The 26,189-nt window shown below is 47.3% G+C and overlaps 1 protein-coding gene across 1 annotated transcript in view; it reads right to left on the reverse strand.

Moving 5' to 3' along the window:
• LOC141273723 (heparan-alpha-glucosaminide N-acetyltransferase-like) overlaps window positions 1-26,189 on the reverse strand; it is a 1,179,775-nt gene that overhangs the window by 572,160 nt on the left and 581,426 nt on the right. The window contains exons 11-12 of the mRNA XM_073686004.1: window positions 17,083-17,195; window positions 6,669-6,793 (exon numbers count right to left, since the gene is read on the reverse strand). Coding sequence (XP_073542105.1) covers window positions 6,669-6,793; window positions 17,083-17,195 — 238 coding nt within the window. The remainder of the gene's footprint in view (window positions 1-6,668; window positions 6,794-17,082; window positions 17,196-26,189) is intronic.

Below are 26,189 nucleotides of genomic sequence, written 5' to 3' on the forward strand. Positions count from 1 at the left end.
GGAGAAGAGAGAGAGAAACAGAAGGGCTCAGGAACAAGAAGGTGGAAGGGACCCTAAGAACCCACGAGAATCCAGGGTGAAGGGTCAGGCAGATTAAGGGTACCGGATCCCAAGTTGGTGGAGGAGAAACAACCCTCAGCCAAAGACCGGTCGTCGTGATCATCTATTGGTGCGACACCTCATCAAACCTGCTAGGAAGGCACCATATAGGACAGCGGAGGACGGGGCCCACGTTTAACCGCACAAGTCCGCGGCAGCCGGACAAAAGTGGGTCACCGGTGAGGCAGGCCAGAGAAAGGATTAAAGGGGGTCCTGTGCCATGCTCTTGACTGCTTGGGAGTTGACCGAGCCCCACACCTGGTGGACGCAGCACGGCTCGGGCGGTCACTGCTGACGGAAGTGACCCGGGACAAACGAACTGTGAGTAAAGACCCTGGACTGTAACTTGTTGTCCGTGTGTTTCTTCGCTCCTCCGGCACTACCGGTACTGGGACCTTCACCACCATCACTCCCACCATCCACTACACTGCCCTGGGGCTGCACTCTTCCCGTGGGGAGTCACACTACTCTAGCTGCACACCTCATCAGCCCCAGCGGTCTGCATGCAGCGGCGGTTCCTAATAACCGCAAATCCACGGGTGGCGTAGTCGGACATTATCTGAAGCACGTAGCAGGCTACCAATGGTCTGACCACCCTGAGCCGCGGGACCGGGCCACCACTACTACTACCCCCATCGTTCCCCTATCGCCCGGATCCGCGTGCCCCACGGCCCAGGGAGCGAGTCAGCTTTGGCGTAGTCGGCAGGATTTCGTGCCCGCTAACCACGGGTACTGCGCACCTGAAAAGAGACTGTTTCACGGTATTAAAGATGGCGCCCGCCCCAGAAGAACGAGCGCCATAATGTGCGCGCCAAAAGACCACAGGAGGCCGCCTCCCATCGTGGGCCGGGTCCCAGAATGGCGCCAAAGAGGAAGCCCGCCCCCAACAACCATGAGCACTGCTGTGGAAATGTCCGTCAACGTGGGGGGCTGCCCCTGAGAGTGATTGTCAGCAGATGCCCCCAAGACCACCCCCCATGGGGGCGGATAGGAAAGAAAACTGCAGGGCAGGGGGTGGTCTGGATCAGTCTGGCCAGGCCGCACCCGGAGATGGAGGGAGAAACCAGTTCCGGTACCCTGGCAAAGGGCCTGCTGCAAGCTACACCACCATGCAGCCTCACCGAGCTGTTAGCCCATCTCCCCAAGGAGGACCCCGAATATACACGGGCGGCGTTGGAAGAGCTGGACCGGAGGATGGTCCGGGCGCAGCAGGACGTGATCGCCGGATGGAAGAAGGAAGTGGCCCGGCGGGCTGTGATCCTGCAGCCGAAGGCGCCATCGACGAGCAGCGCACCAGCCACCGAGGGCAGTGAAGGCCGAGTGGAGGCCGAGGACGACGCCGCGGAGGAGGCCGCGACAGCAGAGGCAGGTAACGGAGACGCCCCTGCACTGAATCCTGAGGCCGCCGACCTGCCCCTGCACTCCGTCACGGAGCCCAATGCACCGGGACCCGCCGTCGACACCGTGCCCCCGCCGCCATCAACCGGCCCCCAGGCTGTCGACGCTGCCGGTGAGCCCCGCCCCACGCCGTGCCCTCTGACCCCGGGCGTGCTCAGCCAACCACCATCGCAGGCCCGGCCGCAAGGCCCTGCGCCCCCGGGCGCCGCTGCTCCGACGGAACCCCCTGCACCTGCTGTACCGCCCTTGGGAACAACCAGGAAACAACCAGCACGGGCCTGGTCGCAAGGTCACGTGCCCCCGGGCGCCGCCAACCCACCTGCGCCCCCTGCTGCTGCAGTACCACCACTGGGCGCGGATCTCTTCGCCCAATACACCACTCCGGATGGGCTGCCTTTCATCTGGCCCCCCGAGTTTGTCAACCCCCGCTTCCGGAGGAGCCCGTCCGCGGAGGTCGAAGTACCCTCTGAGCCCCTCATACCTGCTCCGGCGCCTCAGGAAATCCCCCAGCTGCCATTGGAAGATGCCCAGTTTGAATGGGACCCCACAGGGGAGGACCTGATGGGGTTCACGAAAGAAACGCGAGCGGGCGCAGCTGAGCGGCGGGAGGCCTGCCGCCAACAGCTGGAGATGTTTGAGAAGGAGCAGCGAGACCGGCGGGTGAAGAAAGAGAAGCTGCAGGTCCAGAGCGCGGAGCAGAAAATGAAGGCGCGACGAGATCCCCGAACTGCCCGCAGACCCTGAGTCACCGGGACTGTGGTGAAGTTCCAGATGGAGCGCGGCTGGGGCTTCATCCGAGACCCCGAGACCATCAGTGACGTGTTTGTGACAAGGAGAGATGTGGAGAGTCACCTACCGGAAGGCCATCGTGGGCGGGATCTATTCCCAGGCGACGTGGTGTCTTACACCCAACACCAAGGCGTGAAGGGGTGGTACACCCTACACGTCCGCCGAGTAGTAGAGGAGGAGGAACAGCACTACTCGGACGCTGAGTACCAGGAGGGCCCGGACGGGCCTGAAGATCCGTATGAGGAGGAAGAAGGAGCGTCACGAAGACACCGTTACCAGTGAACGGTCAAGTGGCATTGTAAATAGTTACCCGTAAGGGTGCAAAGGAACTGTGTGGGACTGTTTCAAATTGCGTGTGGTCCCCGTTGGGACTGATATAGGACTGTGTGAACGTTATGCCCTATCCCCTAAGTAACCTGGCTGAGGACTGAGAGCAGCCATCCCTCTTCCCCTAACAGGCTGAGGACTGTGAGCAGCCATTCCCCTCCCCAAAACCGGCTGAGGACTGGGAACGGCCAATCCCATGTATATAGTTGCGCTTCTTAAAGCGCCCCCTACTGGTTTTATACAAGAACCGCAACGTCTACCTCAAAGTTAAAATGGACTGTTGCACCTTTAAAAAGAAAGAACGCCTGGTCGCAAGTTGCACCGCCGCCAGGATCCAAGAATGTGCTTTACTTAAAAAAATGTTTCATGTGAAAAGGTTTTATATGCTGCTAAATAGTCATGTGAAAGTTTTCTATAATGTTTTATACAAAAGAGTTCCGGAAGTATTGGAAAGGTTTTCTATAATGTCTAGTGAAAAGAAAAGTGTGTCCCATAAAGGGAGTTGAACCGTAATGTCTGTTTCTAATGTAAAAAGTTATTGAAAAAGTCTTTGCATGTCCTGTAATCAACTGTTTTTGCTCTTTTCCAGCCCGAGGGCGTGCTGTGCTTTACCAGGGGGGAATGTAGCGCCCCGAGGGTTCGGCCGCTACAGGGGTATTGCACCTCAGACCGGAGGTGTGATATTCCACTCCCGGGTAAGGATGGAGTATGGACCAGGGCTCAGTTAGCTGCATACAGCACACACACCCCATTTCCGAGGGACAGCTCAACGGTGCTCCCACTAGACATAAGTGCAGGCACGACCGACTATGTCCCTGCCTGGAGTGGGGAGGGGGGTGGAACACCCAGTGCTGTAGGGGCAGATAGGGGGTGGTTCCTGAGCGTAGATAGGAGCCCATTCGTTGCTGGTCACCTGGGCTCATGGCTAGAGGGAGGTATAAAAGGTGGGCACCATCTTAGTTCTGGGTCAGTTCAGCCAGAGGAGAAGACAGGGAGTAGAGGCTCTGTAGGAGCTCTACTCCAGAAGGGCCTAGCGAGAGGCCGAGGAGGAGGTGAAGGGGAGCTGAGATTTTGGCTCATCTCAGCTCCAAGAGAAAGGAACAGAAAGGAACAGAACAGGAAAGAAGGAGAAGAGAGAGAGAAACAGAAGGGCTCAGGAACAAGAAGGTGGAAGGGACCCTAAGAACCCACGAGAATCCAGGGTGAAGGGTCAGGCAGATTAAGGGTACCAGATCCCAAGTTGGTGGAGGAGAAACAACCCTCAGCCAAAGACCGGTCGTCGTGATCATCTATTGGTGCGACACCTCATCAAACCTGCTAGGAAGGCACCATATAGGACAGCGGAGGACGGGGCCCACGTTTAACCGCACAAGACCGCGGCAGCCGGACAAAAGTGGGTCACTGGTGAGGCAGGCCAGAGAAAGGATTAAAGGGGGTCCTGTGCCATGCTCTTGACTGCTTGGGAGTTGACCGAGCCCCACACCTGGTGGACGCAGCACGGCTCGGGCGGTCACTGCCGACGGAAGTGACCCGGGACAAACGAACTGTGAGTAAAGACCCTGGACTGTAACTTGTTGTCCGTGTGCTCCTTCGCTCCTCCGGCACTACCGGTACTGGGACCTTCACCACCATCACTCCCACCATCCACTACACTGCCCTGGGGCTGCACTCTTCCCGTGGGGAGTCACACTACTCTAACTGCACACCTCATCAGCCCCAGCGGTCTGCATGCAGCGGCGGTTCCTAATAACCGCAAATCCATGGGTGGCGTAGTCGGACATTATCTGAAGCACGTAGCAGGCTACCAATGGTCTGACCACCCTGAGCCGCGGGACCGGGCCGCCACTACTACTACCCCCGTCGTTCCCCTATCGCCCGGATCCGCGTGCCCCACGGCCCAGGGGGCGAGTCAATTGTATAGCTTGTCTAACTCCTTAACAACCACTGAGACGCAAAAAAAAAGGTGGCCGCTAAGGGGCCTTATTCCCTCTGTCGTTTTAATACAGCGATCAGGAATAAGGTAATAGCGCCCCCAGAGTCGGAAAATCTCCGGGGTTTCAGTTATCAGGGGTAGCTGAGACCCGGGAGAACACAATCAGGGCTGGTATTTCCTGTAAAAATCATTTCTCTCTCCTCTGACATGATATAACATGTCAGAGGTGAGAGAAATGGTGTCCTCAAGCCCCCTACTCCTGCCCCGTACCAGTGACGCCATCCCCCAGCCCTCCTCCTAGCTTTCATAAAGCAAAATGGCACGCACATGCGCTGTGTGCCCACTGAGATCTGCCAGCCAGCATCCGGCAATTGCAAGGATTTTTCCTATTGGTTCCTGACTTGTAATCATTGTGGTAGACCCTATAACACTGATCAAAAGCCCAATAATTAGTAAATAGGACAGCACTTGGGTTGTTATCATTTTTATTTCTTTCATTCTTTGCCGTTAGGGAAAGGATTAGGATTAGGCTTAGGGTTAGGTTTAGTGTTAGGCTTAAGGTTAAGGTTAGGCTTAGGGTTAGGCTTAGGGTTTGGGTTAGGGCTAGGTTTAGGCTTAGGGTTAAGGGTAGGCTTAAGGTTAGGATTTTTTCCAAAGTTACAAAAAAAATGATAATATGACGACATAATCAATATGACAACCTAATGTTATCAGATTCTGTGTTGTACCTGTGGGTTCAAAATGCTCACTATACCCCTGGATAAAATCCTTCAGGGGGGTAGTTTCCAAAATGGCGTCAGTTGTGGGGAATTTCTGCTGTTTAGGCACCTTATGGGTCCTGCAAATATGACATGGTGACCGCCATCTCTTCCAGCCAAATTTGTGTTCCAAAATTCAAATATTGCTCCTTCCGCTCTGAGCCCTACCGTTTGTCCAAAGAGAACTTTTTGACTACATGTGGGGCATCACTGTGCTCATAAGAAAGTGGGTAAAAAACTGTGGGGTCCACTTTTTGGTGTTACCTCTTGCAAAAGTTTAAAAATTGGGACTAAAGCAACATTTTGGAGGTAAAATTTTAAGTCATTTATTTTTCAATCCACTTTACATTAATTTCTGTGTAGCACCTGAAAGGTTACATTTCCTGACAACAATATTGAAGTATTTGAGGTGTGCTTTTTTAAAATAGCCTCACTTTTGGAGAGTTTCTAATATATAGGGCCCTCAAAGTTCCTTGAAATATGAATAGGTCCTTAAAGAAACAGGTTGTGTTAAAGAGGTTGTCCCCTGCATAGTATACTGCCACCATCTATTTAAACCTGATAAACTGCTCACTAGGCATCACATGACCCCGGCTGCAGGCTCCTCTGACATCCGCTGATGTCACGACAAGTTCCGGATTCATGCGGGCGTGACCCAATCGCAGGCTCCCCCCTGATTGTCTAGTGAGTGATCAGCGATAGCGCCGCTCACAGGCACAATTGGCAGCAGTATGTATTTGCAAATACACTTGTTTACCAGGTTTAAATCGATGGGCAACTTCTTTAATTTGTAGAAAAAATTAGAAATTTCTGCTAAACTTTTAACCCCTCTAACATCCTAAAAAAATAAAATGGAGTTTGAAAAATGATTAAGATTTTAAGTAGACATATGTAAAATGTTATTTATTAATTATTTTGTACAGCATAACTAGCTGGTTTAGGAATATAATGACTGAAAGTTTGAAATTTGCGATCTCTTTAAAAATTGTTGCCAAAATTGCTATAATTTCACAAATAAACGCAACAAATTTTACCACTATCATGAAGTACAATATGTGACCAAAAAACGTTCTCTGATTCAGTGGGATCCGTTGTAGCGTTCCAAAGTTATGCCCCATAAAGTAACAGTGGCCAGAATTGTAAAATTTGGCCTGGTCATTAAAGATCAAAATTAGCTCGGTCACTAAGGGGTTAAAATGTACTTTGGCTGTCACAGACTCCCTTTAATGTCAAAGTGTTGTATTTGTTTTATTAGTGCTGTAGTGCAGCAGGATTAACAGATGATATTTAGGATTCAGTCTCATTTACTCTGTGACACTGCGGTCAGCAGATATATTATCCTTATTGTGATTGATGATGCTTACGTGGGACACCCGGGCACAGGTAGCAGAAATGTTAAACACAGCGAAACAATCTCTAGAGCCGCAATGATAATCCACTCCGGCCAGTACACGACAATATCCCTTACGGCAGCACTCCACTGATGGCTCTGTACAGACAAGAGGATATATAGTCAGACAAGCACTTTGGGCCACTTCAGGGAGACTTTGCTACAACATCAATATTTAAAGCCTTTCCTCTTTCATGCAGGTCAGCAGGATCATTCCTCCTTGTTTTGTACAACAGACATTTTGTGCAACAAGCAATTACATGATGTTCTGCACATCCCAGCATTACTTCTTGAAGGATTAAAGACAGGAAATCCTGAGATTTGCATTAAAGATACCACATACCTAGAAATACCCTAACACAGTGAATCAATTCTACTTTTTGCTAATAGATAGTTGAAAAGTCTTCATTCTGCAATAAGAAAATTGGCCTGATTAAGGGAGAATCTCAAACTAGGTAATAAAACTTAACTTGTCTAGTTTTAGTACTTGCGTGGGCAGAACCTTTACTACATTACTAAATGAATTGCTCAATCTCCAACTTCTCCACATTCACACATTTTCTTGTAAAATAACATTAAAAACAGCGAACAGTGGTTGTCCAGTTTAAAGAATGTAGGCTCCTAACTCTGTAAATTACATAAAATAAGAAACTTAGCATATACTTACCTTCCCCGAGTCCAGCGCCAGGTCTTTGCTGCTGCTCCAATCTCAGTATTTCGGCTGTGGTAGTATCATCACATCAAAGCTTGCATCACTAGCTGGTCACTGAACTCAGCGGCATATGTGGTCAACCTCAGCACCACCGATGGACTCAGTGATTAGCTGTAGTGATGACATGCGTTGTTGACGTGATTTTACTACCACAGCCAAAATACTGAGATTGGAGCAGCAATGGAGACCAGGCGCTGGACCCAGGGAGGGTGAGTACCTACTGAGTTTGTTATCTTAGGTATTTTACAGAGCTTGGCACCCAATCGCCTAAATGTGGACAACCCCTTCAAAGCCAGTGACCTGCTTCCTAAGATACTTACACAGATTGGTGACAATCCTGGTCTCCAGAAATGTAGTATGCTCAAGCTTCATTCACTTCCTTTACCTTACCATGTACTGTATTTATTTTTATGCAATGTCATTTATCAAGTGTGAAGAAGTATCTAATGAATTACAATATTAATTTTTCTGTAGGTGTCCCCAAAAAGAGAACTTGTCATCTTTCCAGACTAGGGGCATAGTGTAGTCTGCAAATGTCTGGGTCAAAGCCTGTGTAGCTTTGTAGCCCTCCTGCTGCTGCTGCCATCCTAAGGAGTCCCCGGCCAATGGCCGGAGGACCTCTCGTATAAAAGGCACCTCCTCCAAAATGGAGGTGCCCGTGCAAGGTTGTAGCTTTGTGTTCTAAACTCTGCTTCAGCCCTCAGGTCTCGCTGCTAGTCTCACTATCAGTCCGCTAGTCTGACTACCAGTCCAGTCCGCCAGCCTGACTACCAGTCCAGTCCGCCAGCCTGACTACCAGTCCAGTCCGCCAGCCTGACTACCTGTCTCTGCCAGCCAAGTACACTCTCCAGCCCAAAGGTCTGCCTACGGTCCAAACCCGCCAGTCTGTCTATGGGCCAGGCTTGCCTGCCTACCCGGAGAACATACCAGTTACCTGCCGTGCCTACCAGCCAGCCTACCTGGAGGCTCCTGCCAGTTACCCGTGGTGTCTACCAGTCCATCTAGCCGGATCACCCGTCAGCCTGCCTGCCGTGCTCACCCGCTGTACCGGTCAGTCCCTGCCTTCTGACCCGTGGGAGTCACCTGCTCTCATACAATGACTGGCCCAGAGTAGCACCTGGTCCCTCTGCTCAGTCCTTCCCTGGTTCACGGAGTCGATTGAGCCGCCGTGCGACCTTGGTCAGCCACCCGGATCCATAACAGCCTTATTTTGTGCTCGCTAGCCCGTGAACTATTAGTGATAAAACTTCAAAAATAAAGTAATCGATTTTTTTCAGTCTCTAACCTAACTCTAATGCTCTAACAATATCCTAAATACTAGCCTTAACCTTAACACTAGTCCTAATTCTAACCCTTGTCCTAACCCTAACCTTACTCTTAGATCTAACCCTAATTTGAACCTTAGTTCTAATCCAAAATGTAGTTAGGGTTAAAAAAAAGTACACTACTCACAATAAGTTAGGGATATTCGGCTTTTTAGGTGAAATTTATGGAAAACGTAAAAAAAATCACACTAAAGTGATATTTTATTTTGAAAGTAGGGCATTTAAGTAGAAGCATGCAATTCCTCATCTCAAACAATTTATTGAAATAAAAGCCAACAGCAGTGGTGAGTATACTGCCCAAAATATGTCAATGTCTCAATAACTTGTCATGTGGCCTTGAGCATCAATTTCAGCTTGACAATGACATCTCATGCTGTTCACAAGTCGAGTTATTTCTGCTGAGGCATGGAATCCCATTCTTCTTGAAGGGTGTCCCTCAGGTCATTGAGGTTCTGGGGTACAGAGTTACAAACCTCTGAACGATGACTAAGCTGATCCCATAGGTTTTCTATGGGATTTAGGTCTGGAGAAAGCGCAGTCCACTCCACTTGAAGTACCCCAGTCTCCAGCAGCCGATCCCTAATGATGCGACCTCGATGAGCTGGAGCATTGGCGTCCATGAAGATGAAATTAGACCTGTGTTGTTCGTGCAGAGGCACAATGACTGAATTATGTTATTCAAGTAGTAGGGGCTTGTCACTGTACCATTCACGAAGTGTAGGGCAGTTTTGTATTGACTAGACACACCTGCCCACACTGTAACACCACCACCACCAAAGGCTCGTCTGGTGACAATAGTGGCATAGTTCTCTCCTTGACGTCTCCAACATTGTTGGTGGCCATAATTTCTGTTCAGCGTGAATCAACTTTCATGAGTGGACAGCACTGAGGCACACTGGTCCCTCGTCAAGCGTAGATGCTCCCTGGCCAATGCAAGATGATGATGCCTTTGCCTGGTGGTGTGGTCAGGTACCCTTGCAGGTGATGTACTGTAGCATGCAGACCACGCTGATGTAAACGGTTTTGGATGGTCTGATATGACACCTGGGTGCCTCTCACCTCCCTTAAATGTGCCTTGCACTCATCTTCTGGTTCCGAAGGGCATTGTTCACAATGAAGCGGTCATCAGTGTGGTGCATGGCCTTTTTGTGACTCTTCCAGTCTCTCTCTCTCTGTATGTCTGTTGCAAACTGCTGATGACACTCTGTAACACACTAAGCTCAGTGGCCACTTCCATCTGAGAACACTCTGCTTGAAGCCTCTCAATGGCGAGGTACTGTTGATCAATTGTAAGGTGTCGTCTTGGTCCCATTATGTCAAAATTTGAACAGCATGATGAGGAGGACTGTTTAGATACCAATTCTAATTAAACTCCGAAATGTATTGGGCGGTTCATGGATCAAACACCTGTTCTGAATTTTGCCATTAAGCTCATTGTTAGAGAACAGCAAGTTGTGCAAAAATTATTGAAACTGTAGGAGTGGTGGACTGTATTTTATTGTGTTCCTACCCCTGAAGTCACCAATCGCACTGTGCTGTATATTATAATGTGAATAATGTCATGTGGCTCTAGATATATTTTATTATATATTGTCATGTATAGTGTGGAAGGTTAAGATTTAGGATAAAAGATAGTGACCATAGGATAAGATAGAATTTGGTAAGCAGTATAAAAGTAATATGTTTAAATTATGCAAATGCCTTGCATAATGTTTGTAAAAGTATATCTGTCAGCTACAGACATAAGGACAAAGATAGCTAAAGTTTTGAACTAGCCTATAGTGGAAGGGGCAAGTCCCAGTAAAAAGGGACTGCTTCCTGATAGTTGATCAGATAGGGAAGTACATTAACCAAGGTCGAGTTCAAGTGGCAGTGGGTAAGCATCTAAAGTTTGGGCCAGAGGGAAGCCTTACTGTAATCTCTTGCGGACATTCCTGCAATGTCCGGAGCTCAAGGCTTGGTACAGATACTACAAAAAGTGCCTTATCCTTTGGCTTATAGGAGACGATGTACGTGGAACCGCGTGAAGGGAAGGTAAAGGACTCTGGGTGCACTGTAGGACTGGACGAGAAATCCCTGGGTCTGACAGAAACATTAACTATAGGGATAGTCCAGGAGGAAAGGATAATAATGCTGACGATGCACTATATTAAGGAAACAGGAACTAAGAAGTGTTACGCCCAATACTGTGTGTTACAATCTGATGAACTTGAACTGTCCAGTAAACTTGCTTGTTAAAACAAACTGCGTGTTCCCTGAGTTATTTTTGGCGGCTCCCGAAGATGAAGGCCTGGAGAAAGTGGAGGACTGCAGCCTACAAGTGAGTGTGATGCACTCCACACCTGGTAGCACTTTGGGACTGGGACATAATTTTCTTGTAAAGTGCCAGGGTGTTATGGAGGCAGCTCATCCAAGGCTACCGCCCTTGGTCACTTTACAAAACATTGAACAGTTGGACATGTGTATTCGAAAGTTTAGAGACAGTCACATTAAGTTCACCTGAAAAGGTGTATTTTACTATCATCTTGAAACTTTTCTGAAATGCCAAATATTCCTACCCTTTTGTGAGTAGCATATATATAAAAAAAAAAGTTTATTACATTATTGTTTTTTTTTGTTTGTTTTTTTTACAGAGTACAGAGCTAACCCACTGTTCAGTATACTTCTATTTCAGTAAATATGTTACAATGCTGGATTATTGTACCTTTTCTCTGTTATTCCTCATGAAAATGTATAAGTAAGGGTTCGCTCACACTGGCGTATTGTCTCTCATGAGAGAGAATCGTGCCGATATGTTAATGACACTCAGCTCAATCTCTACCAGAGTTTGATCCGAGTGTCATCTGAGTGTGATGTGATTCTCTCGCATGAGAGAATCGCAGCACATGTGCAGAGAAGATGGAGAACTAAATTTCTCCATATTCTCCATAGTCTCCATAGTCTCTGTGCACGTACATCGGACTTTACTTGAGTGCAGTCCGATGTTTCACATGCACCCATAGACTTGTATGGGTGCGCATGATCCGAATCGGCATGAGAAAATAATCAGTGATCTGCTCTGCCCCATAGTATAACATTGGGCTGAGTGCTATCCGACAGAACATGGACGAGCACTTGGCCGTGTTATACGACAGTGTGAGCGAGGCCTAATAGTGGTAACTGGGTCTTATCATAACTCATAAACTGGGTGTTTCTACACAAACTGATACTATGAGTGCTGATTAGACAGTTTCAGATTTTGTAGATAAGTGTAGCACCCTGAGGATTCGGCTGCTACAGGGGTATTGCACCTCAACCCAGAGGTGTGATATTCCACTCCCGGGTAAGGATGGAGTGTGGAACTGAGCTCGGTAGGCTGCATGCACTACACACATCCCATTTCCGAGGAGCAGACCGACGGTACTCCCACTTGGAAATGTGCAGGTACGACCGAGTCTGTTCCTGGCTGGAGTGGGAGGGGGGGTGGTACATCCCAAGTAGTGTAGGGGCAGATAGGGGGAGCAGCCTGGGTAAAGATAGGAGCTCATTGGGTGCTGGTCACCTGAGCTCACACATAGAGGGTGTATATAAGGTGGGCACCATCAAAGAACAGGGTCAGTCAGTCAGTCAGCCTTTGCAGAGAAGTCAGAGGAAGAGGAGCAGAGCAGACCCAGAGAGAGAGAGAGGAGAAAGCCAGAAAGACCCAGAGGGGGAAACAGAAAAGGAACTCTGAGAACCCAAAGTCCATCAGCGGGTGAAGAGTTGGCATTAGGGTACCGGAACCCAAGCTGGTGGGGGCAAAAACACACCCTAGCCAGAGACCGGAGGCCGTGGGCAGCGTCTGCCACGGCCACCCACCACATCCACCCCGAAGGCATACCACGTGGAGGGTCAGGGAACCCAAGGCCAAGGGTCTCCCAACAGAAGGCCCGAGGGAGCTGGACCTGGGTGGATCACTAGTGGGGACGGCCAGAGAAAGGACAGAAGGAGAGCTCAGGGTCACGCTCCGGACTCGCTTGGGGGTTGGCTGGATCCAGGACCTGGTGGACGCAGCACGGCTCGGGTGGTCACTTGAAGCTGGAGTGACCGGAACATCAGCAGTGAGTAAATACCCTAAACTGCACAACCCGACTCTGTCTTCATTTAACACCTATGCTGTACCACCACAACCCCCATCCTCTGCACCTGACCCCCTGAGGCTATACCCCACCCGTTGGGGGTTACACCATCAAAAGCTGCACCTACACCATCAGCCTCAGCGGACCCTGCTGCAGCGGCGGCCATAGTGACCGCAATACAACGGGTGGCGTAGTCGACAATAAAGAACTTAATAACATCTGTAGGACTGCCACATACAACTGAGTTTGACACCCTGGGCACGGACCGGGTCACAGCCACTCGGAAGACTACAACTCCCATCTGATCCGGCTCCGGATATTCCCCCTAAAGAATATGGCCCAGGGGGCGCGTCAACTTTGGCGTAGTCGGCAGGATCCCGTGCCCGCAACACCCGGGTACTGCGTGCCTGAAGAAAAGTGCAAGTTTACCTCAAAAAGAAGTCTCCTGCCGGTTCCGGAGGGTCCCCGCCATCGGACCCCATCACAGATCGATTCCTGCCGGTTGTCCGCCATTAACAGCTTTTTCCCGCCATCTGCAGAGTTTCCCGCCACTGGGAGACGATTCTCGCCATTTCCGAAGATTTCCCGCCTTGGGGGAGCGGACGCCATTATGGGCGTGCCAGAGGATGGCAAGAAGCCACCTCCCATCGTGGGCCAGGACCGAAAATGGCACCAAAAGTGGAAACCGCCCCCACCAACAGAGACTGTGATGCTAGAGGTGTCTGTCAGCGTGAAAGAACAGCCCCTGGAGCTGACTGTCACCAAGTGGCCCCGGGACCGCCCTCGAGGTGGGAGGAGACGAAAGGAGAGAGCGAAGATGGGTGCCGCCTGGAGCAGTCTGGAGCGAGCGCACCCGGAGGCAAGAAGCCTGGAGAAGAATATCGGAGGAGCTTACCCGGAGATGGCGAGAAAGCAGAGCAGCACCGGCCCGTTGGCCAGGAGCCTGCTAGAAACAGAGGAGGGAGAGCAGAGCAGCACCGGCCCGCTGGCCAGGAGCCTGCTGGAGACAACTGTAGGAGAGCAGAGCAGCACCGACCCGTTGGTCAGGAGCCTGCTGGAAACAACGACCCCACTAGGCCTAGTGGAGGTCCTAGCACAGCTCCCCCGAGACCGGGAGTGTGCACAGACCGCTCTGGAGGGCCTCGCAAGGAGGATGGCCCGGGTGCAGCGAGAGACGTTGGCGGAGTGGAGCCGTGAGATGGCCCAGCAGACCGAGACCTGTCAGCGGAGCACGCCACCCGAGACGAGGAGACAGACCGCCTCTGAGGATGGCGCAGGAGAACTGAAGGCCGGAGACGGCGCCGAGAAGGGAGCCGAACGAGTGGAGGCAGGTAAAGGGGACGTCTATACCCCAAACCGGGAAACTGCGTACCTGCCCCAGCTCCCCGTCGCAGAGCCCGAAGTCTATCCTGCCGTGCCCGTCGCTGCAACGTCACCGCCGCAGACTAGGCCTCAAACGGGAGCCGCGACCCCTGTGACGTCACACGCCTCGACCCTGAGCGTGACCAAGCAGGAAGTACCACCAGCCTGGTCGCAAGGCCTAGTACCCCCGGGCGCCGCAATACCAACAGCGCCCCCTACCTCCGCGGAGCCCCCGGCCTGGTCGCAGGGCCAAGTAGCCCAGGGTGCCGCCGTCCTTACGGTGCCCTTCACCTTCCAGATACCCCAGGCCTGGCCGCAAGGCCCGGGCAACCCGGGCGCTAACACCACCGCGCCCATAAGACCAAGAGTGCCGCATCTGGGAGAGGACCTGTACGCCCAGCATACGTGCCCGGATGGGCAGCCATTTATATGGCCACCGGAGTTTCACCATCCCCGACTCCGGAGAGAGAGACCCCTGGATGAACCCCTGATCCCGCCTCCAAAGCCCATAAAGAGGATCTCGCCCCCGCTAGCAGAAGCGCAGTTTGAGTGGGACCCCACCGGAGAAGATCTCATGGGGTTCACTCAAGAGACTCGGGCAGCTGCAGCGGAGCGTGCTGAGTGCTGCCGCCAACAGCTCGAGGACTTTGAGAGGGAGCGGAGAGAGAGGCGGGTCCGGGAACAGCAAGCTCAAATAAGGAGCGCGGAGCAGAAGAGCCGGGCCAGGAGAGACCCCCGTGCAGCGCATAGTCCCCGCACCACCGGGACTGTGATAAAGTTTAACATGCAGCATGGGTGGGGCTTCATCCGAGACCACCGCACCCCAGGCGACGTCTTCGTGACAAGAAGAGACGTTGAGTCCCACCTACCGGAGGGACACAGAGGTCGTGACCTTTACATCGGGGACGAGGTCACCTTCACCCGGCACAAGTGTGCCAAAGGACCCTACGCCCTCCATGTGCATCGCCTGACGGAGGAAGAGCTGCGGTGTGAGGAGGAAGAACAAGAGGACCCGGACGGGTCTGAAACTAGAGTTAGAGGTAACCATAAAGAAAGAGCAGGAGGACGCCGTCGCTAAGTACAGCGAAGCAGAAGCTGTATATAGTTGCCCGTCGGGGCACCGTGAACTGAAACTGAAACTGAAACTGTAACTGTTGCTAATATAGTCCCCGTTGGGACCAGCAAGTGTGAACTGTTACCCGTTTATCCCTAAAAATCCCACTGACCGAGGACTGAGAACGGTCATTCCTCCCCAATACCTGGCCGAGGACTGAGAGCGGCCACCTTCCCTTTTTGTATATAGTTGCGCGTCCTAAAGCGCCCCCTACCGGTTTTATAGGAAAACCAGTTTTCTAGAGAGACTGTCGCACTTTACCCGGTCACACGTTGCACAGTGACCGGAGGAGGAGCCAGAGGCGACGAGAATGTTTTATATTGATATATATATATATAATGTTGTTTTAAATGTTTTATATGTTTATGCAAAAATTTGTATGTTTTGTGGATGTTTATGTCTTACAGCCCGAGGACGTGCTGTGATTTACCAGGGGGGAATGTAGCACCCTGAGGATTCGGCTGCTACAGGGGTATTGCACCTCAACCCAGAGGTGTGATATTCCACTCCCGGGTAAGGATGGAGTGTGGAACTGAGCTCGGTAGGCTGCATGCACTACACACATCCCATTTCCGAGGAGCAGACCGACGGTACTCCCACTTGGAAATGTGCAGGTACGACCGAGTCTGTTCCTGGCTGGAGTGGGAGGGGGGGTGGTACATCCCAAGTAGTGTAGGGGCAGATAGGGGGAGCAGCCTGGGTAAAGATAGGAGCTCATTGGGTGCTGGTCACCTGAGCTCACACATAGAGGGTGTATATAAGGTGGGCACCATCAAAGAACAGGGTCAGTCAGTCAGTCACCCTTTGCAGAGAAGTCAGAGGAAGAGGAGCAGAGCAGACCCAGAGAGAGAGAGAGGAGAAAGCCAGAAAGACCCAGAGGGGGAAACAGAAAAGGAACTCTGAGAACCCAAAGTCCATCAGCGGGTGAAGAGTTGGCATTAGGGTACCGGAACCCAAGCTGGTGGGGGCAAAAACACACCCTAGCCAGAGACCGGAGGCCGTGGGCAGCGTCTGCCACGGCCACCCACCACATCCACCCCGAAGGCATACCACGTGGAGGGTCAGGGAACCCAAGGCCAAGGGTCTCCCAACAGAAGGCCCGAGGGAGCTGGACCTGGGTGGATCACTAGTGGGGACGGCCAGAGAAAGGACAGAAGGAGAGCTCAGGGTCACGCTCCGGACTCGCTTGGGGGTTGGCTGGATCCAGGACCTGGTGGACGCAGCACGGCTCGGGTGGTCACTTGAAGCTGGAGTGACCGGAACATCAGCAGTGAGTAAATACCCTAAACTGCACAACCCGACTCTGTCTTCATTTAACACCTATGCTGTACCACCACAACCCCCATCCTCTGCACCTGACCCCCTGAGGCTATACCCCACCCGTTGGGGGTTACACCATCAAAAGCTGCACCTACACCATCAGCCTCAGCGGACCCTGCTGCAGCGGCGGCCATAGTGACCGCAATACAACGGGTGGCGTAGTCGACAATAAAGAACTTAATAACATCTGTAGGACTGCCACATACAACTGAGTTTGACACCCTGGGCACGGACCGGGTCACAGCCACTCGGAAGACTACAACTCCCATCTGATCCGGCTCCGGATATTCCCCCTAAAGAATATGGCCCAGGGGGCGCGTCATAAGCACCTCATTGACCATGGAAATTGTAACTCCCATACAAGCTGCGCAACACAAAGTTTAAAAAAAAAGTCTAGTCTCTACTTCTGAAGTCTAAATTCCCCTTAGCACTTAATGGCCAAAATTTTAGCAACTTACCTCCATAGAATCCAGGTTCGGTTTGCTGAAATACACGTGCATCAATGCCAAGACACAATATGTGAATCCTAATCGTTGGAGAACCCCTGGTATTCGTGCCCAGCGCCAAGACACTGCAGGAACAATAAATTGTAGAGCTGAACTACAGGACTACTGTCATTCTTCAGGTGCCCAGAGAAGTTTATTCAATTCCACAAAATCATGAATAATAGATCATGTGCTCAACATACAGTACATTACTGTGGCATGTAAATATAGTAATAAAGTATATGAACAAATATAGTCTGAGATATTTGTAGCATGAACTGAAGACAAAATGCTAAAAACCCCTCTACGTCACTCTTGTTATAAAAGGGGTTAATCTGTCTGTTACTGGTATTCTTACGTAATCCCAGACTATAGGATTTGTGTCATAGCGGTAACATGCTTTTAAGATACTGTACATTACATTAAAGAGCAATGGTCATCATTACGGGCAGAGAGGATTCTAGATTAATCAAAGTGCTCTCTAGCACCTTGCTGTTTAATAACAGTGAGAGTATTCCCTTTAGTGCTGCCATTAATGGATTACTGTGCTCTCTTTTAATTCATTCCTTTCATGTTCCAGGATCCTCTTTATGTCTATGGCCTATACAATGCCTTGTGCAAGCTATTGCCTCATATAACATTCTTCAGGGAGCTGCACATTCAATTAATCAATGGAAGGTGACAAGCAAATGTATCAGGAGAAATCTTTCCTTAGTAAGTGTCACAGTAACAGATATATTTGGTTCCCTTTTTTATGGGATCACGAATGCTTATTCTTCTTTATACTCAAATGTTTCACATGTTGTACATTACTATGAAAAAAGGGCTTTTCTCAGTATCAAAAAAACAAGTCACTTTGCAATTTATTTGTTATTAAAAATTACCCCTGCTCAAGAACAGAGGGATTTTTTTCTTTTTTTTATCTACTGTTTGGTTATTGGCCAACTCTGCAGTGTTTTTTTTTCTTTTTTTTATCTACTGTTTGGTTATTGGCCAACTCTGCAGTGTTTTTTTTTCTTTTTTTTATCTACTGCTAGGTTATTGGCCACCTCTGCAGTCTTTTTTTTTCTGTCATTTTTAACCTGTACAATTTTTATAATTTTTTTATATTGTCCTATCAAAATATTTTCTACCAGGGGGTATAGTGTGCTCTACACTTATCTGCTGATTGGATGATAATAATGTTATCAGTCAAGTTTTATATGCCTTTTCTCTTTAGCCCCCCCCATACACAACATATCGCTGTCGGCCAAACAAGTCCCCCATACACATCAGCTCTCTGCTCTGCCAAGCTTTCCTGTGTATTCTATAAGAGAGCTACTGCCAGACTCCTTTGGTGAGAGCTTGTCTCGTGGGCAAATAAAGGATCATCCATTGGAAATCTGGCATGCTAGATCTTTCTCTTTCCAGACATCAGCTGTCAGGGGAGAGTCGCAAGGCCTCCATATACATTAGATAGTCAGCAGATTTTGAAAAAATTGGTGGTTTCAGCCAACATTTGTCCAATGTGTATGAGGGCCTTCAGAGATGTATCAGTATTCTTTACTTTACAAAGTTTCTTCAAGGCCCTAAATTATATACTTTCAGGATTGAAAAAATGTCTCAAATGAAAAACTTTTGTGATTCAGTGGCAAAAAAAAACTATGAGTCAGGGTGTTTTCCTTTGATGATAAGGGGTGGATCAGCAACAGAGGATGAGGTTTAGTGAAGCAGTTTTGGATTTTACTTATACATAAATGAAATGTAAAAAATGACTAATGTGGGTTAGTATACAGACACAAGTACTTACTCAAGTATTTAAGACTTGAGTAACCATTTGATAATTGGGGCTGGTGAAAAAAAATAAAATTAGGCTTTATGGCTGTCTGTGGACATCAGCTCAAAAAGCCAACCTCAGACAGACTTGTTGCTAGCCACTCCATCTTGCCGGTCCCAGAAAAACCATGAACTTCAACCTGGGATAAGAAGTTACAATAAGGCACACTGGATTGCATCCACAAAGTAGCTGCTAGCCAGAAGAGGAAGCCTGAGGCAAAGATGGTCAAACTTGCCAGGTGAGTAACTGAAGGGATAAAACCATGGACAAAACTGTAGTGAGGGGAATAGTTGAGATCAGATATCAGGAGGCCAGTTAAGAGTGGTATCAAACAAACTGGGTCAAAGTCAGGAGGGATTACAGAGAATACAAGGTCTGAACTAAGCCAGATCAGGTACCAGAGATCAGCAAACAAATATCACCAGATATGTCTAAGGTAAACTAAACAATAACTGGGGGTAGTATAAATAAGATTTGGTACTGCCCCATTGGCAGAGGAAGGGAGCTTATTACCTCTGGTCAGCAGCTGGACAGTATACACACACTCCATGGCTGGGTAGCACCACAATTTATGGTTACACAAGTATTCTTAGCTGGACAGTTCCTGTGCAGTACCATGCAGCGATGTCTGTAATGCTGCCTCCTCCATCACTAGTGCTGCCCAACAAATAATTTTGATGGTGTATGGTAACAGAGGTAGAAATTATTAGAGTGGGACCAGGTAACATGTTATAACATTAGGGTGGTGGTGATTTCTTGAGTTAATGATGTCAATATATCTGGAAGCATGATGAGTTATGATGGAAGCCCAAAAATACAAAACAGAATAAAAAGCACTGCCAGCCAAGGTAGTCTCAGAGGGTTGAATATCACTGGTAAAGTGGATGCTGCTTCACCAAACATGTAAGTGTAATATAACCAGTAGTAAAGGAACTAGGATTGACAGGAAATAAGATTGATAGTTGACATCACCAACAGTGTCTTTAGTGTCCTGCGGACAAGGGAGCAGGCTATGGCCATTTGTTCCGATATTGAAGAGGTTGTCCCACAAACATAGTTAATTTTAATCAACATTTTAATCAGTAGAATTTTGAATAATAATAAGTTCCACAAGTGGATGTGTTTAAAAAAAAAATGTTCCTGTGCTTAGATAATCTTATAAAGGTGCCCCTGCTATGTACTTTGTAATGGCTGTGCCTGACCGTGTGTCACGGCTGTGTCAGGTTTGACAGACAGTCATTCTGGATCCGGCTGTAGAAGGTCGCTGCGTTTGGCCTTGCAGACACCTTCTGCATCCTTTCATCATCCCTCCCTCTCTAGGACCCAGTGGTGATCTCCACCTTCTGCTGCTAATTGACACACCCTTGGTGGATCTTTAAATACACTCAGTTTCTCCAGAAAGTTACTGGTGAGAGAGTTAATTCCTCTGTTCAGGTCTGGAATTCTAGCAGTCGGTTGGATTCTCCTTGGAGTTCCTTTGTGAATTGTAGTCGTTATCTCTCTGGTGTCTTCTCAAAGCTAAGTGTATCCCCTTGTATGTTTCCCTTGTTTGTCTTTAGTTGCAGTGGGGCTGACTAGTGCTCACACCTTTCCCTCCCTATCTAGGGCCTAGCTCTAGGGTCAGCTAGGGCTAAGGTATCCTGCTCGGCGATAGGTGCGAAACCTATTTAGGGACGATAGGGGAGTCAGGGTGTTGTTAGATCTGCTTAGGGGTCTCCACTCCCCTTTCCCTAGTTGCTGGGCTTCCCCTCCCTTTTCCCTTCATTGTATGCTGGGTTCTTCCCATACCAGCATGACACTGTGCAGGAACATGGTCTAAACATACCACAGCTTCTGGGCAGGGAAGGAAGCAAATGAGTATGAAGACATTACAACATGGGATCACAGCTGATTTTTTCTTAGAAGTAAAATATTGCTGAAAAGCAAGAAGTAAAATGTTTTGCGCAACAGAATAAATCAGCTGTGGCACTATGGTGTCCTGTCTGTATACTTTCTTTTGCTTCCTCCCCTGTCCAGGAGATGTGGTATGATCAGACCATGTTCCTGACGGTCAGCCATTATAGAGTACATAGCAGGGGCACATTTATAAGATTATCTCAGCACAGGAACATTTTTTTAAACATATCCAATTGTGGAACTTATTATTCCAAGATCTATTAATGAAATGTATTTTGCTCGTTGGAAAACTCATAGCTCCAAACCGTCCCGAAGTCAGCAGGACTGTCCCGATTTGAGGGTTCAGTCCCGCCGTCCCAGCATGTCCCGGCTTCTAAGTACTCACCACCACTCCCCGGCGTCTTCATCGCACTGTAGCTCCTCCTCCTCAGGGGTGGAGCCAATTCTCTTTGCATAAATTAAATTAACAGGCCTCAAACTCACATCTCACTGTTCATAGGCAGCAGCTTTATCTATGAGCCACAGCTCATAATGATAAACATAGGAGAATTTGGTAATCTTGACCTATATTGCAGGCAGTAAACCCAGTAGCAGATTGTGTCCATAGAGATACATTGTATAAAACAATGTATTTCTATGTTCCTTGTATACTAAGGTGAAGAAAAAGTCAAATTTTTTTGCTCGTATAAAACTGCTAAAAATAATAAAAAGCAATTACAAAAATGTACATTTTTTGTGAGTCTCCCCTGTAATCAAACCCACAACCTTCAACATTACAGGCAGGAGCTAAAACAATTGAGCCACAAGCTCTGGTGAGGTGACATAATGGGGAGAATTATGTGTACTTGATCTACACTGTGTGCAGAATTATTAGGCAAATGAGTATTATGATCACATGATACGTTTTATACATGTTGTCCTACTCCAAGCTGCATAGGCTTGAGAGCCAACTCCCAATTAAGTAAATCTGGTGATGTGCATCTCTGTAATGAGGAGGGGTGTTGACTAATGACATCAAAACCCTATATAAGGTGTGCTTAATTATTAAGCAACTTCCTTTCCTTTGGCAAAATGGGTCAGAAGAGAGATTTGACTGGCTCTGAAAAGTCCAAAATTCTGAGATGTCTTGCAGAGGGATGCAGCAGTCTTGAAATGTCCAAACTTTTGAAGCGTGATCACTGAACAATCAAGCGTTTCATGGCAAATAGCCAACAGGGTCGCAAGAAGCGTGTTGGCCAAAAAAGGCGCAAAATAACTGCCCATGAATTGAGGAAAATCAAGGGTGAAGCTGCCAAGATGCCATTCGCCACCAGTTTTACCATATTTCAGAGCAGCAACGTTACTGGAGTATCAAAAAGCACAAGGTGTGCGATGCTCAGGGACATGGCCAAGGTAAGGAAGGCTGAAAAACGACCACCTTTGAACAAGAAACATAAGATAAAACATCAAGAATGGGCCAAGAAATATCTTAAGACTGATTTTTCAAAGGTTTTATGGACTGATGAAATGAGAGTGACTCTTGATGGGCCAGATGGATGGGCCAGAGGCTGGATCAGTAAAGGGCAGAGAGCTCCACTCCGACTCAGACGCCAGCAAGGTGGAGGTGGGGTACTGGTATGGGCTGGTATCATCAAAGATTCATAGAATCATAGAATCATAGAATCATAGAATGGTAGAGTTGGAAGGGACCTCCTGGGTCATCTGGTCCAACCCCCTGCTCAAAGCAGGATTCACTAAATCATCTCAGACAGATGTCTGTGCAGCCTCTGTTTGAAGACGTCCATTGAAGGGGAACTCACCACCTCTCGTGGCAGCCTGTTCCACTCATTAATCACCCTAACTGTCAAAAAGTTTTTTCTAATATCTAATCTGTGTCTCCTCCCATTTAGTTTCATCCCATTGCTTCTAGTCTTTCCTTGTGCAAATGAGAATAAAGATGATCCTTCTACAATGTGACAGCCCTTGACATATTTGTATACAGCTATTAAGTCTCCTCTCAGTCTTCTTTTTTGCAAGCTAAACATTCCCAAATCCTGCAACCGTTCCTCATAGGACATGGTTTGCAGACCAGTCACCATTCTGGTCGCTCTTCTCTGAACTTGCTCCAATTTGTCTATGTCTTTTTTAAAATGTGGTGCCCAAAACTGTACACAGTATTCCAGATGAGGTCTGACCAAAGAGGAGTAAAGACCGATAATGACTTCACGTGATCTAGACTGTATGCTTCTGTTAATACATCCCAGAATTGTATTTGCCTTTTTTGCTGCTGCATCACACTGTTGACTCATGTTCAGTCTATGATCTATTAGTATACCTAAGTCTTTTTCACATGTACTGTTGCTTAGCTCTATTCCTCCCATTCTGTATATGCTTTTTTCATTTTTATTGCCCAGATGTAGTACTTTGCATTTTTCCCTGTTAAAAACCATTCTGTTGGTTGCTGCCCACTGCTCCAGTTTATTTAGGTCTTTTTGAATCCTCTCTCTCTCTTCTCTAGTATTAGCTATCCCTCCTAGCTTTGTGTCATCAGCAAATTTAATCAGTTTACCCTCAATTCCTTCATCTAAATCATTGATAAAGATGTTGAACAATACAGGTCCCAGGACGGAGCCCTGTGGTACCCCACTTGAGACATTCATCCAGCTGGATGTGAAGCCATTTACAACCACCCTTTGAGTCCGATCACTAAGCCAGTTATGAATCCACCTAACAGTTGCCTGGTCCATTGCATATTTGGTCATTTTTTCAATAAGGATGGTGTGAGATACTTTGTGAAATGCTTTGCTGAAGTCAAGATATACTATATCTACAGCATTTCCCTGATCCACCCAGTCAGTGATTCTGTCATAGAAGAAAATTAAGTTAGTCTGACATGACTTGTTAGTTACAAACCCATGCTGACTCTGGTTAATCACTTCATTCTTATCCAGGTACTTACATACATGTTGTTTAATAATTTGTTCAAAGATCTTTCCTGGTATAGAAGTCAGACTCACTGGCCTATAGTTCCCTGGGTCCACCTTCTTCCCCTTTTTGAAGATAGGAACAACATTTGCTCTTCTCCAGTCTTCTGGGACTTCTCCTGTTCTCCAAGAATTTTCAAAGATTATGGAGAGTGGTTCTAAAATTTCTTCTACGATCTCCTTCAGTACTCTGGGGTGTAATTCATCTGGACCTGGAGACTTGAACTCATTTATGTTAGCTAAATATTCCCTCACAATCTTTCTGTTTACAGATAACTTGGATTCCTCTATTCCTTTAAAAGGACAGTGAAGATCAGTCGATGTTACATTTTCTTTCTGAGAGAAAACAGATGCAAAATAGGAATTAAAAAGTTCGGCCTTCTCAACATCCTCTCTTACCATTTCTCCATTTTCATCCTGTAAAAATCCTATAGCATCTTTGACTTTTCTTTTACTTTTGACATACCCCCAAAATCCTTTTTTATTGCTTTTGACATCTCTTGCAAGCCTTGTCAATACTTGATTAACTTGTGGGACCTTTTCACGTTGAGGATGGAGTGATGCTCAACTCCCAGACCTACTGCCAGTTTCTGGAAGACAACTTCTTCAAGCAGTGGTACAGGAAAAAGTCGGTATCGTTCAAGAAAAACATGATTTTCATGCAGGACAATGCTCTATCACATGCATCCAACTACTCCACAGCATGGCTGGCCAGTAAAGGTCTAAAAGAAGAAAAAATAATGACATGGCCCCCTTGTTCACCTAATCTGAACCCCATAGAGAACCTGTGGTCCATCATAAAATGTGAGATCTACAGGGAGGGAAAACAATACACCTCTCGGAACAGTGTCTGTGAGGCTGTGGTGGCTGCTGCATGCAATGTTGATGGAAAACAGATCAAGCACCTGACAGAATCTATGGATGGAAGGCTGTTGAGTGTCATAATAAAGAAAGGTGACTATATTGATCGCTAATTTTTTTGTTTTTTGTTTTTGCATGTCAGAAATGTTTATTTCTAAATTTTGTGCACTGATATTGGTTTACCTGGTGAAAATAAACAAGTGAGATGGGATTATATTTGTTTTTTATTAAGTTGCCTAATAATTCTGCACAGTAATAGTTACCTGCACAGATATCCTCCTAAAATAGCCAAATCTAAAAAAAACCCACTCCAACTTCCAAAAATATTAAGCTTGGATATTCATGAGTCTTTTGGGTTGATTGAGAACATAGTTGTTGATCAATAATAAAAATAATCCTCTAAAATACAACTTGCCTAATAATTCTGCACACAGTGTATATTGCAGTCGCTCACTCCACAAGCAGATTGTACTGATACATTGTATACAGCAGTATGTTTCTATGTACCGTATTTGTATTCTTGAGGGAGAATATAAGAGATATTTTTTATCCTATAAAATTACTAAAAAATAATGAAAAACACTTAAATGTTGTCATTTTCATGTACTTTTTTAAAAAAAATAATGAATATCACAAATCATCAAATAACAGACATATTTGGTGTCCCTGTAAATGTAACAACCTGCACAACACAGTGATTAAATTATTTATGGGTAAATAGTGTAAAAAAATTGCGTGATTGATATTTTTTTCTATTAAATCCATTAAAAATGTAATAAAATTCTGAGGCTGTGTTCACATGTAGCGAAAATGCTGCATTTTTTCTACTGCTTTTTTTTCAGCTTTTTTTCTGCAGATGTCCTCACCACACAAAGCAATAACAATCTTCTCTGATTATTGTGTGTTTGCTGCGTTTGTTTTATGCGTATTCCCCACATTTAACGTGTTTTTTGGTGCAGATGTTAAGCAGAATTTTTAACGCTTTTTTAACATTACAGAAAAGCTTTCATTCTGCGCTTAAAAATGCAACAGAGCTTTTTTTCTCCATGCATTTTTTTCAGAAGATGCCTATAGAGAAAAAATGCACCAAAATCGTTCAGCAGCGTCTTTAGACGCACAGAGGGTGGTAATTTCAAAGGAATTACTTCCACTTTCATAGACATTTCCAATTTGCTTGGAGAGTTAAACACAACAGAAATTCTGTGCAAAAAAAGCAGCAAAAAATGCAGCATTTACACTGTGAACACGATCTAAATGTCTACACAAAGTGGATATGATTCCATTAAATCGCCACCCTTGATGCGTCTTAAGACGCTGCTGAACTCTGCGATTGGTGCTTTTTTTTTTCTCTAGATGCTTTTATGTGGAGTCTTAAAAAAACGCATTTGTAAAAACTGCAGTTACTTTTTTAAGTGCAGAATCAAAGCTTTTCTGTACTACAAAGATCACTTAAAATCACGCAAGGGGGAAAAAGCATAAAAAATGCAGCAAAAATGCAATAATCATAGAAGATTGTTATTGTGTTGTTTGGTGCAGACACCTAC

The sequence above is a fragment of the Phyllobates terribilis genome, unplaced genomic scaffold (assembly GCF_046119375.1).
Source record: "Phyllobates terribilis strain yellow unplaced genomic scaffold, ASM4611937v1 Scaffold_5__5_contigs__length_657084704, whole genome shotgun sequence".
In the NCBI taxonomy this organism is placed as follows: domain Eukaryota; kingdom Metazoa; phylum Chordata; class Amphibia; order Anura; family Dendrobatidae; genus Phyllobates; species Phyllobates terribilis.